This window comes from Carettochelys insculpta, chromosome 1 (genome assembly GCF_033958435.1).
Source record: "Carettochelys insculpta isolate YL-2023 chromosome 1, ASM3395843v1, whole genome shotgun sequence".
Lineage (NCBI taxonomy): Eukaryota > Metazoa > Chordata > Testudines > Carettochelyidae > Carettochelys > Carettochelys insculpta.
The window spans coordinates 193,622,897-193,636,506 of record NC_134137.1 but is presented as its reverse complement, the minus strand read 5'-3'; the positions used below and the strand labels follow the sequence as shown (position 1 = coordinate 193,636,506).

The window sequence follows — 13,610 nt, the reverse complement described above, 5'->3', positions numbered from 1 at the left end:
TTCGATGTGTGCTACTTTGGCGTGTAGACGTACCCTCGCAGCGCCTATTTCGATGTGGTGCCGCGCAACGTCGAAGTTGAACATCGACGTTGCCAGCCTTGGAGGACGTGTAGACGTTATTCATCGAAATAGCCTATTTCGATGTTGCTACATCGAAATAAGCTATTTCGATGTTGGCTTCACGTGTAGACGTAGCCTTTGTGAGTCAGCAGAGTTCAGTTCCCACTGGGACATGAGCATCAATGCTATCTGAGTGTGGTGTTTCAAGTGATTCATTGGTCCCAAAACTTTTCAGGGCTGTGCCCCTCCTTACCCTTGCCTTTCTCTCTCATTCCGCCCACCCCTGCATCCTGCAGCCAGGGCCAGGAGTGCGGTTGTGGCTTGGCAGGGTGGATGGGTTAGGGGGCAGAGGCTGGGGTTGCACCTGAGGTGGGACTGGTGCTGGCAGTGGAGCCCTGACTGGAGTCCAATGCTGGAGTCTGGGTTAGGTGTGTAGGCACCAACTGAGGCTGGGCACAGGACTGGAGGAGATATAGGGACAGAACTGGGGCTCCATCCCTGCCAGACCTGGCACAAGCCCCACCACTCTCCCTGGAATGTCTGCCCCTGTCCCAATTGCCAGGTGCACCCCATAGTTTGGGAACCACTAGCCTAAATCTTGACCTACCCTTTTGAAATGTACAAAAGGAAAACATTTCTTATTGAGTGCCAAGAATATCGTTGCCCATCTCAAATTCGTACACATGCTTTTTTCTGGGTTTATGCTAGGATGTATGGAGTTTTACTTAAAAACCCAAATGGCATAAATGTTTGTGCATTCTACAGACAAAGGTCTCTCTGGGTCGTTTAGAGGATTTTCTGCATTCTGAAGACCTCGACCCTCAAAACATCGACTGCAGCTACAGTGGAAGTAAGCAGGGGTTTGATGCTGTTGTTGTTCCGTGTCTGCAAAAACAAACTGATCAACCTGCAATCTAAGAGATGAGGTGCTTCTGTAATTCATTGCTGATTTCTCTTTATCGCAACAGATCATGCTGTGGGATTTATTGGTGCCTCTTTCCGATGGGAGAACACTGGACCTTCCATCTTAAAAAAGTGAGAATTGTTTTAGGTTTGCAGAGAACTTTGAAGAAGAATCTATGCAAGCATCGCATTCTGCTGGGCTGAGTTTACATGGCTCTGGGCTAGATTGGGGCAGGTGAGATCTGGCCTGCCAGGCCTTTTGATCCATCCTGTGTCCCTCGCCCCTCCCTCGGCCCCAGGGCACCCCAAAGCAGTCTCCCTGCCTCCTGCAGCCTGAGGTTGTTCAAGTTAGCTGGTGGCTCCCTCCTGGTAGTACACACTGGCCATCGGGACCTGCAATGATTGGGCTGGGGGTAGGGACAGTGCATGAAGTCTACCTCCCCAACCCCCTGCCAGAGGCATGCAGCACAGAGAGGCACCTGGAGGGAGCCTCCAGCTATTTTGAGCAGCCTTGGGCTGCAGCAGGCAGGGAGCCTGACTCAGGGTCCTGTTGGGCTGCTGGTGGGAAGCCAGCTAGGTAAGTGTCTCCTGGTCAGAGCCACCTCTGGTACCACAGCCCCTCTTGCTTCCCAACTCCATGCTCAGATCACCACCCCTCCTGTTCCCAATCACAACCCACGCCTCCTGCATCCCTCTTTCCCCACTACCCCAGGTCACAACTCCTTCCAGACCTCACACCCCCTCCTATACCCCTTCCCCATGCTAGAATCCTCTCCTACACCCATACCCCCTCCTGGACTCTGCACCCCAATCCCTTGCCCCAGACCACAATTCCCTCCTTCACCCAAATTCCCTCGCAGACCCCACACCCACTCCTGCACCCCTGTCCCCTACTGCAAACTCCCTTCTGCACCCAACCTTTGTCCCAGACTGCACACTCCCTCCATGGAAAAGAGCAGCCCTTGCTCAGTTACGAAAATGTTGGAGTGGCCCACCATCAAAAATTATTGCCCACCGCTGGGCTGGATCATGACATTTCAATCTGCTTAGTGTAAAGTGCAGCATGTTGTGGTGTCCCAGAATAGCAAGGTGGGGAGCCAACTCCCTAGAACACAGCATCCCTCCAGCTCTCCCTTCTACTCCCCCTACTCTAACCCTAACTCCTAACCGAAAGCAGCATTTGCTACCGCAGGTGCTGGTACTGCTATGTGACAAAGTGTGTAGAGGAAAAGAGTGACCAAGGCTGTGCATAGTCTCCATTCAGTCAGTCACCTGCACAAGAAGTGACTGCAGAGCCCTTACAGAGCCTGCTTTTCCTATTGCACTGCTACTCAAGGTGCAGGTAGCCAGCACAGGGATGTGAGGGCACAAGGTGGCCCAGTATCTCTGCACAGATGCAGAAGCTGGACCCTGCAAGCATTTGTGAAAATAGCTATGAATCACACATGGTGTTTTTATTTTCCTTTTGGTACTTACGTGGGCTCTTCTGGTTGTCAAACTTGTCCTGTGTGGCTGGTTCCTAGTGCGCTGTTGCCTCCACTTTGCAATTGATAGTTCAGGGGCAGGCTGCTGTGCCTGTGTGTTACTGGTGTCATGGGTTGCACTCACAGCTGGTGGCATCTCCTGGCTGATTTGGGGATTAGCTCTGGTTAGGCATTGCACAGTCCTCTGGGGTGCTCTCTCCCTCTTTCTCCAGGAACTGCAGCCACCTCTTCCTGAATCAGCCTTCCAGCCAGGTCACAACATGGTCTCCTTCTGGGAGTACCTCTTGATACATGGGCTCAGACAGTTTTCTTACTCTTGTCTTGCCATGCCACTTTGTCAGTGGCCAGTGGGGGACCTGGGCTTGGCCTCTACTCTGGGTTGTGGCTCAGGGGCCCTCTAGTCAGCAGCCAAAGTGTGCACTTCTGTTCCTGTTGCTGTTCCACGATGCTTCTTGGCTTCCCTCCCTGCTGGGTTTGCAAGCCACTCCATTCTCTTCTCCCAGGGAGTAACCCTGGACTTCCCTCCATTGTCTTCAACATGCATCCTTTTTCCCAGGGAGTAGTTGCAGCTTGGTTCCCTGAAGCTCTCCAGAACCCTCCTCCCCCTTGTCAGATTCCTACCTTATACAAGGCCACATCTGTTCCTGCCCAGCTGAGTCTGTTCTCACATCCCTGCTCCTCTTTCAGGTGCCGCCTGGGGAGGTAATTTGACTATATGGTATCCTTGGGCCTTTCAAGCCTTACGTGGGATGGATGCCCATCACATCCTGTTAACTTGACTAGGGGCTAATCTGTATTTACTGGATGATCAACCACAGCACAGTCAGTCTTCCAGTTTGATTTTGTCACCTGTGTTAAGACATGGCAAAATCAATCTGTCTGGGCTTGGCCATCGACCATTATGCTCCATGCTATCACATGGAGTAATGAACATCCATGCGAGTCTGAAGTACCCTGGACTACACTAGGTAAGAAAGTCGATTCTGGTATATCGATTCTAGCTACTCTAATCACGTAGCTAGAATTGCATATTGGAAATTGACTTTCTACCCTAGGGTAGATCTACCCTAGAAGTACGAACAGCAGTCAGTGTTTTGCCTAGCAAGAAGAGTTTGCAGCGTATGGCTCTTTGAATTGTGACCCATTCTTACAAATGTCAGGGCTTCATAAGCTATGTTGGGTATCTGAATATGTTGATTCAATGGTGCTACAATTATTTTCTAGTGCAAAAGAGTCTGACGCTTTTAAATTGGGATTTATTGGATCTGTAGCCTCCTCGACTCAAATATTGCGCACATCACCTTGCTAAGCTAAATATAAGATGCGTATTCCAGTTGTGTAGGACTAATAGCTTAACAACCTATCCATTTTTACATAAACAGCAAGGCTGTGTCTATACTTGCATTCCTCTTTTGAAAGAAGAATGCAAATGAGGGAAATAGAAATTGCAAACGAGGCACTCATTTACATATGTCATGCTCCATTTGCATAATTTATTTTTGGAAGACCTTCTTTTGAAAGATGAAAAGCAGTGTAGATGGGGCTCTTTCAGAAATAACCCCATCTTCGAAAGACTCCTTCCTGTTTTGTTTCGGGAAGAAGGATTCTTTCAAAGATGGGGTTTATTTTCAAAAGAGCCCCAGCTACACTGCTTTTTTCTTTTGAAAGAAGCTCTTCCAAAAAGAGATTATGCAAATGAAGCATGAAATATGTAAATGAGTGCCTCATTTGCATTTTCAATTTTCGAAAGGGGAATGCAAGTGTAGACACAGCCCAAGTGTGTTGAATACAATAAATTCTACAGTGCTGGACTAGAATATAAAGAACCTAGATATTCTGAAAAAGTCCAGGTAGGAAAGAATGTGATGCATGTAGCATGAAGCAGTGTAAGGCTACGTCTACACGTGCACGCTACATCAAAGTAGCTTATTTCGATGTAGCGACGTCGAAATAGTCTATTTCGATGAATAACGTCTACACGTCCTCCAGGGCTGGCAACGTCGACGTTCAACTTCGACGTTGGGCAGCACCACATCGAATTAGGCGCTGCGAGGGAACGTCTACACGCCAAAGTAGCACACATCGAAATAAGGGTGCCAGGAACAGCTGCAGACAGAGTCACAGGGCGGACTCAACAACAAGCCGCTCCCTTAAAGGGCCCCTCCCAGACACAGTTGCACTAAACAACACAAGATCCACAGAGCCGACAACTGGTTGCAGACCCTGTGCATGCAGCATGAATCCCCAGCTGCAGCAGCAGCAGCCAGAAGCCCTGGGCTAAGGGCTGCTGCACACGGTGACCATAGAGCCCCGCAGGGGCTGGAGAGAGAGCGTCTCTCAACCCCTCAGCTGATGGCCGCCATGGCGGACCCCGCTATTTCGATGTTGCGGGATGTGGATTGTCTACATGTGCCCTACTTCGACGTTCAACTTTGAAGTAGTGCGCAATTCCCATCCCCTCATGGGGTTAGCGACTTCGACGTCTCGCCGCCTAACGTCGATTTCAACTTCGAAATAGCACCCAACACGTGTAGCCATGACGGGCGCTATTTCGAAGTTGGCGCCGCTACTTCGAAGTAGCGTGCACGTGTAGACGCGGCCTAAGAGTGATACTTACTGCATTTTGGTGTAACAGCTGTTACCCCTCCTCCTGTTGAAAAATACCTAGATTGATTACAATAGCCTGTGACTAAAGGGTGACTTTTAACACAGAGAGAGGCACAAAAGTCGCCTCAGGGCCATAGCTTTTCGGGGTTCTAGGGTATGCTCCAGTCACAGGTGTAGAAACTGAAATAGTCACCTCCTCAGTTACAGTGCAGTAGGCTGTATTTTTGTCCTTCAGTGTCCACAAAACAGGATTCTGCTCTATACACAATACAGCGTTTACAGGGGATAACTGTTGTTTGTCTTCCTAAATGCTTCCAGTTTGAACTTGAAGATCCAGGAAGGCTCCTTAGTTGCTGTTGTGGGGCAGGTTGGATCTGGAAAGTCATCTCTCCTTTCCGCTGTTCTGGGAGAAATGAACAAGGATGAAGGAACAGTCCAAAGAAAAGTAAAATTGATTTTGTTTCTTTTGTCTGCAGTTGCACTAATACAATATGCCTGTTTTACAGGAGATGGTTTATTTGTTAATATAATAAAATATACTGAGTATGGAAGCATTCTTTTAGTACTCTGCCGTTGGATGCTCGGAAAAAAATGACTAAGTGGCATTCATGTTGCTCATCAAGTTAACTGATTTGCAGCCACCTACATTGAAATTAGCATGAGTTAGTCTTCACTTTTAGTAAACCTATAACTGTTTGGCTATGTCTACACAAGCCCAAATCTTCGAAATGGCCATGCAAATGGCCATTTCAAAGATTACTTCTGAGGCACCAAAATACATATTCAGTGCCTCATTAGCATGTTGGCAGCCACGGCACTTCAAAATTGCCACGGCTCGCTGCTGTGTGGCTTGTCCAGATGGGGCTCCTTTTCTAAAGGACCCTGGGAGCTTCGAAATCCCCTTATTCCTATCAGCAGATAGCCCAATCAGCAGATAGGAGTAAGGGGATTTTGAAGTTCCCGGGGTCCGTTTGAAAAGGAGCCCTGTCTGGACAAGCCGCGCAGCAGTGAGCCACAGCAATTTCGAAGTGCTGCAGGTGCCAGCATGCTAATGAGGCACTGAATATATATTTCAGTGCCTCATTAGTAATCTTCAAATGGCCATGAAAATCCGAAATGGGCTAGTGTAGACACGGCCTTCATGGCAAAAATCCTTTGGGTTAACATCATTCATCAAGCCTGGGTTAGAAGAGTGCTACAACCAGAACTGATTTGGAGCAGTGACATAGTCTTGTGTGAGAAGTCAGCCCTTTAACAATGGCTTACGCATACAAAGGAGAGAGAATATTTACATGGGGAGAAGTGAGTCGTGGGCAAAGATGGAAGGAAGTTCATCGTGTTCCTGTCAATGATAACTAAGCCCTTGGCATAAATTCTTTCTTTGGTTGGATAGAGTGAGGAAAGCATCCAAGTGCCCATCACAATAGGATTTAAAGCAGCTTGTATTAGGCTAAAACACTTATGCAGAAAGATAAACATCTCAACGTAGCCTGTACTACTAATAATTATTATTCCAAGCACTGTAAAGAGATTAACCAATCACCATAGCACTGGTAAATACAGAGTTGTCAGGTAACTACATAGTGACTCAAACTCTGGGGTCAGATTAGAATTGGATAGTTTTATTTTTTCCATTTTTATGTAAATCCACTAGACCACACTGCCTTTACCTAATTTTGAAATAAAGAGGGATCTGAAGTCTCTTGCTAATTAATAGAAAGTGAACCAATGTAGTATACTTGTATTTCAGTGGAAATTATACCGAAAAAAAAATCCAAAAAGATGGGGCCTCTTTGGAACAGGGAACTATGGTAGAGTGTGTTACTCAAGACAGAGTATGGGTTCAGTGGGTGGAGGATGATTTCGATGAATTTCATCATATTTCCCAATAAAATGAATAGATTTTTATAGATTTGTGCATTTAAATCAGAAGGCTTCGCTATGAATAAAAAAGTGAGGTGTAGCTTAATTTTGGACACTATTGTGGTTATTTACACTGCGCTCTTATACATCGTAGAAGATCCAGCTGGATAAAAATGCTTTTGGTGTCATCACTCCTGTCCCATAAAACCATGCTAGTTTCTAGTGGCTGACATTTTTATCCAGCTGGATCTTCTACGATGTATAAGAGCGCGGTGTAAATAACCACAATAGTGTCCAGAATTAAGCTACACCTCACTTTGTTATTCCATTTGAGCAGTGCTCCAAAACTGTCTCTACAAAAAGTACAACTTAATCCAAAAATAGTCTTCCTGTATTTGCTATATACAGTACTAAGTTTTGCTACCTTTTTGTCCACTAAGCAATAACTTTGTATGCAAGAAGTCCTATTGCTTTCAGTGAGGCTATGCAAGAGGTAATATTATAATCAATCCATATGAAGATTACAGCCTATTGGGTGCACATGATCTCATAACATGCATAGTATTTCAGCCAGAATTGTCCATGCCTAGGTTGGGAACATCTGACTATTTATAATTCTAACAGTTTGACTGTGCCATTATTTTAGAGGTAATAACCGCTTACTTTAATTTGAAATATAATGCAAACAATACATGTTCTTAAAAAAATTATCCTGCCACATGTAGAACTACATAAATTTGAGTATTTTGCCTTTTCTCTCTCTGTTTTTTTTTTTAAGGGTTCAGTGGCTTATGTTTCCCAGCAGGCCTGGATTCAGAATACCAGTTTGCAAGAAAATATTCTCTTTGGCTCAGAGCTAAACAGGTCATATTATGAGAGGGTTTTGGAAGCCTGCGCTCTGTTACCAGATTTGGAGCAGTTACCAAATGGGGATCAAACGGAGATTGGAGAAAGGGTGAGAACATCACACACAATCCCTCAGCTGAGCCATAGTTCAAAACAGCTTTCAAATGTATTTAGTTTTCTAAGGCTGTGTCTACACTACTTTTACATCTGCAAAACATCTGTCATTTAGGGATGTGAATATTTCACTCCTGAGTGACACAAGATACTCCATCTTAAGCACTAGTGTGCCCAGTGTTATGTCGGTAGAAGAGCTGCCACCAACCCAGCTACCACCACACACTGAGGTGGATTAATTACGTTGATGGGACTGCTCTCTCCCTTTGGCATAGAGTGGCTACACGAGACATCTTCTGGCAACACAGCTGTATCAATACGGCTGCAGCACTGTAACCTCTCTGCTGTAGAGATAGCCTAATTTACTTTAAATGTGAAAAATACTGCACAGGTCTAACTCTTCCCCAAATGAAATCAGTGAGAACAGAGTTAGGGTAATGCTGGTTGCTTTTGAACCCTGCCCTCTCCCCCATCTCTCTTTTGTTTTGGATTTTGGTATTCGTTCCATGATCTGTCTTATTTGCCTAGATATTGCTGCATAAATTGCCAGATACCACTGTTGTGCCTTCATCTTTTAATGTTAATTGTTTTGGCCCTTTTAAGAATGCTAAACAAAATTTCAAATCCAAACAATGACATTGATTTTAAATAATGATAGAGTAATGATTGTTATTGTCCTTGTTTCTCTTTAATTGTTTCCAATGATTCCTTTTCACAGAAGATAAAAATATTTCTATAAAAAATTTTGTACAATTAGGCCATTAATAAATAAAAGAAATCACTCAGCTGATTCTTCTTTGAATGCCATTTCCATCCTCTTTTGGATCTCTGGGTTGTTATATAACTTCCGTAGAAAATGGTGGGAGACCAGGAGCCAAAAACTTGTCAGGAATAAAATTTGTTTCTAATGTCAGCCCATAGGCTAACTGGGACAGGTAGCATGTTCAGCAAAAGCTGTTTAAGTGTATGTATTATCTTAATGTCTCCTTGGCCATGTCTACACTAGCCCCAAACTTCGAAATGGCCATGCAAATGGCCATTTCGAAGTTTACTAATGAAGCGCTGAAATACATATTCAGCGCTTCATTAGCATGCGGGCGGCCACAGCACTTCGAAATTGACGTGCCTCGCCGCCGTGCAGCTCGTCCCGACGGGGCTCCTTTTCTGCCTACGTCGAAGTCCCCTTATTCCCATCAGCTCATGGGAATAAGGGGACTTCGAAGTAGGCAGGGTCCTTTCGAAAAGGAGCCCCGTTGGGACGAGCCGCGCGGCGGCGAGGCACGTCAATTTCGAAGTGCTGCAGCCGCCTGCATGCTAATGATGCGCTGAATATGTATTTCAGCGCTTCATTAGTAAACTTCGAAATGGCCATTTGCATGACAATTTTGAAGTTTGGGGCTAGTGTAGACACAGCCCTTTAGGGATTAGTGGTCGGAACTAAGGTATACAAATAAGTTACTGCACCATCTTCTGAAACTATTTCTATTTCTCCTGTCTTTCTTTCAACACTATTTTTGCAAAATTGTTTTTGGTCTTTTCGATGAAAGAAAAGGAAGAAATGATCATAAAGGTGCTATTTTAGCATATTAGATAAACATGGCCTTACAGAAGCAGCACAATGTTTTGCTGGCAAGATATGGTAGTAGAATGTTTTCCCACTAGTTAGAACTAGAGAGTTGGGAAGTGCATCTAGTTCAGGACCTCTTCTTTTATGCACAGGTAAAATACATGAAACTATTGCTAGACTAGTATCAAGATGGAGAGAATTTCCATAATGTTGCTCTGTCCATCTACCCACTTCCAACTTGAACACAAACACACAGGTACTTCACCTGTCACAACTCGTTCTTAGTTTTATTTAGAAAATTGCATATTTATGTCACAAAGGAGATATACTCTGTAAAATATATTCGTATAATGTTTTTCTAGTCAGTCTGGGAGCTAGCTAGAGCTCCTGTGTGGAAGTCAGCAAGGGAACCAGAGTGAAAAAGCTTAAGTGTAAATATTTGGAAATCTGTAAGGGGATTTGCAGCCACTTACAAAAGTTCCTCTTTTGAAGTAAAGCTGTGTCCCTACTTTCATGCTCAGCTGTTGATGTGCCACAGCCACTTTAAGCTATAAACAATTATTTTTAGCCCTTTAGCCTTTAAGAAGAATGGCAAATAAATTACATACAAATATTAAAAGTACCATAAACATGTTTCATATGCGGTATCTCCTCTGGAAGTGATTTACACTCTATTTTCATTTAATGGTATAGCGTAATTAACAGGAGCTAGACATGGTAGGTCAGGATGACAGTAAATTGTGTGTGTCTGTTTGGACTAGTTTTACCTAATAATACTTCTCTTTTCCTAGGGAGTGAATATAAGTATGGGGCAGAAGCAAAGGGTGAGTCTGGCTAGAGCTGTTTATAGCAGTGCTGACCTATATCTTCTGGATGACCCCTTGTCTGCTGTAGATGTACATGTCGGAAAGCACCTTTTTGAAAAGCTAATTGGGCCTTCAGGACTCTTAAAAAACAAGGTAAATAAAGCAGTCTTCTCATAGTGCTTCAGGGAGACTGAAAATCTTCAGTCATGTCTTCAAGGGCCTGTTGTATGTGGTAAAGAGAGAGAGCCCCTGGTCTGAAGATGTTCTCTAAGAAGTCCTACTGATTATGCTATTTGAATCATAACAAGCAGTCTTATGAACACAAAGTCAACATTAAACAGGGCTGACCTGTAAGACTCAGATGGAACAACTACTTTGCAATAAAAAACCCGCGACACCAAGTTTCAGCATCGGGGGGCAGCTCACTCAGGCTCATGGGCCTCAGAACTGAAAAAAGCACAATACAGATGTTTCAGCTTGCACTGGAGCCCACACTCTGAGACCCCTCTTCCCTCAGCCTGAGCCCAAGTTCTACACCGCAATTTTTAACTCCGTGAGCCCAAGTCAGCTGACCTAGGCCAACAGGGGTCTTTTATTGCAGTATAGATGTACCCATACCGTCACAAAGAGTCGTACGACACTGGGGCTTTCAGGCTGGCCTGTGCTCTTTAGCTGGCAGAGGCTTTAGGACTGTCAGGGACTCTGAGAGGAGGGAGAAAGGGCCTTGTGGTCAAAGGTAATTCATGATCTGACTGATAGCAGGACCTAAGATTCAGAGATTCCAACGCCAGAAGGATCCACTATGGTCATCTAGTTATCCTGCATCTCACACAAGCCACAGTACTTCCCCAGAATAATTCCTGTTTGAATTACAGCATGTCTGTTAGAAAAACTGTTTTTGATGGAGAGTCTACCACAAACCTCATGAAGTTGTTCCAGTGGTTAATTACGTTCTCCCCACTTCTGTGTTAAAAATTTGCTCTTTTTTTCCAGTTTGAATTTGTCTAGATTCAGGTTCCAAATTTACTCAATAGGAAGTTGCGTCCACTAGGAGTGGTAAAAAGGTTTGTGGTGACCAAAGGAACTCCTGAGGAAGAGAGGGAGAAGGAGTTTTCTTAGTTAAGATTTGCTAAGATTCAGACATCTTTGTGAAAAGTAACTTTCCACATCACTGATTCGTGCAGGTTATTTACTGCTAGCTGGTGCTATGGAATTCATAGATTAGTGGAAGTGGAAATGTTTCTCTTTTTACTTCCCTCTCACCTTCCTCTTCTTTACCTGCTTATTTGTAATAAGAGGAAAAAGGAGGTTCCAGTACAGGAAACACTAGTACAGGTTGAACCTCCTAGTCCTGCACCTTCAGGATCTGACCGGTGCCGAAGAATTTGCTGGACCACAGGAAGTCAGTATTGTCTAGCAGCATTGCTAACACTTCCACTGCTTACTGGGCTCTTAGAAGACATTTAGGGGTAAGTTATAGCTAAATACCAGCACCAGAACACAGAGAGCTAGGGCTGGTGGATGTAAACAAACCTTATGGTACCACAGGAAATTTGGCCACACCCATGATAAGTGGTCATCCAGCTAACTAAAATCATGACAAGTTATGGGTGTTGCCAGACAAGAAAGTGCCAGACTAGAGAGATTCAGCCTGTAGTGGAAGATTCCTAACCAGGATGAAGAGGACTGTTATCAGCATAGATATGGTGCTAGGTTGTATTTAGATGGATTGTTACCAAGACTCTTAAGCTTTGAAGATCTCCTGTTATCATTAGAAATCAGCACTTCCCTAATCTGAAGTATTTTTTATTTGTAAGGTTGGTACAACATGCCTTAAGAACCAGGTATACAACAGCAACATAATAATGTGTAATGTGATAATTACTTAGTTTATTGCAGTATGTAACACTGGTAACAATTTCTTCAAATCTAGCTGGTTGCATTAAGGAGGTAGCTAAATCAGTTCCTAAGACAATTCCACATGCAACTCTCTTTTTATAAAAAAAGAAAATATAGCCTGTGCTGTTAATACACACTTCATTTCCATATGGTAAAAACATAGAATGTTTTTATGTTTCAGACACGCATTTTAGTGACCCATAACCTGACATTCCTGCCTCAGATGGATGTTATAGTTGTAATGGAAGATGGTAGGATAGCACACATGGGGACCTATCAACAGCTGCTCTCAGAAAGAGCTATATTTGATGAGCTCCTTCAAGTCTTCAATGCAGAAAATAAAAGTGAAGAGACACCTCAGATGAAAGGTGAGCACATAGATTACTTCTGAATATACCATGTTTTTCTAAAACCTAGTTTTACCTTTCCACATCAATTGCTAAGAAAATATGTTCTATTTAGGGGATTGAATAGGGCAAGGATTTGGTACAGGAGTTATGGATCCTTTCACCTTTCTACCACTCATTTAAATTCAGCCAGGTCTAGATGCTTAAATTCCATGTTATAAACTGGATTAAAATTGAGGCACTGTTATAACAACAAATCAGTGACTTCAGGCACCTGAAGGACCTTATATAATCAGATCCCATGTGAATATAAGTAATTCCTGGAACAGGAAGCTGTCACAGTTTTTCTGCTTATCCTTTTTTATTCTGACAACTCCCAGTTTACTTTAATCAAGAATTCATTTTGGTGTATCTGACACTTCAATAGTTCTGACTTTTATAGTTATTTTAGTTATCACTTTAATACCTGCTGATTTGTCACTAGCCTACATGGTGTTACATTAGAAGCTCCTTCCACTTCCATAAGTTTATGAAATGTGTTATGTTGAAGTACAGCAACCTCAGAACATGTATTTTCCTTTTGTAAATACACAAAGAAAGTGATTTGCACTTTTCTGAGGAGTGCTTGTAGCTGACATATTATGTAGCTGACAACTCATAGTATTGCTGGGAAACAGTTTTTATATGGAATGTTTCTTCGTAGGGTTTTTGTTTGTTTACTTTTTGCTCTAATGCTGAGAAGGAAAAAAAAACAATTCCTTGTTTTGTATCTCCTGTTCCTCTATAGTAGTTCAATAATAATTATATTCTGATTGCAAATGCAGCTGCTGGCTCTATAAATTGAAGTGTTTGTGGTTGGCCTGGCCTCTCTGGTGATGATATATTTATGAAGAATAAGGAGATGGAAGCAAACCAGTTCTTGCATAATGAAATAGATTCGATTGAACAGTAGATTTGTCAGACTTCAATCTAAGGGGTCATTCCTGACAACTGTAAATAAAGATAACTAACACATACGCTTTCAGAAAGAAGTTACTATATATTACAAATATACAAATACAAATATATTAAGAACAAGCATCTTAATATTAATTTGTAGCATGTAGTAGAAGCA

The 13,610-nt window shown here is 43.4% G+C and overlaps 1 protein-coding gene across 3 annotated transcripts in view; it reads left to right on the top strand.

The window, feature by feature from the left end:
- Nucleotides 1-13,610, top strand: part of LOC142014678 (ATP-binding cassette sub-family C member 2-like) — a 68,209-nt gene that overhangs the window by 33,460 nt on the left and 21,139 nt on the right. For 2 of the 3 annotated variants that reach the window (XM_074997641.1, XM_074997658.1), the window contains 6 exons: nt 826-910; nt 1,029-1,095; nt 5,373-5,499; nt 7,696-7,872; nt 10,236-10,403; nt 12,331-12,517. In XM_074997641.1, the coding sequence (XP_074853742.1) occupies nt 826-910; nt 1,029-1,095; nt 5,373-5,499; nt 7,696-7,872; nt 10,236-10,403; nt 12,331-12,517 (811 nt within the window). The remainder of the gene's footprint in view (nt 1-825; nt 911-1,028; nt 1,096-5,372; nt 5,500-7,695; nt 7,873-10,235; nt 10,404-12,330; nt 12,518-13,610) is intronic. The other variant, XM_074997652.1, reaches the window with a different exon arrangement.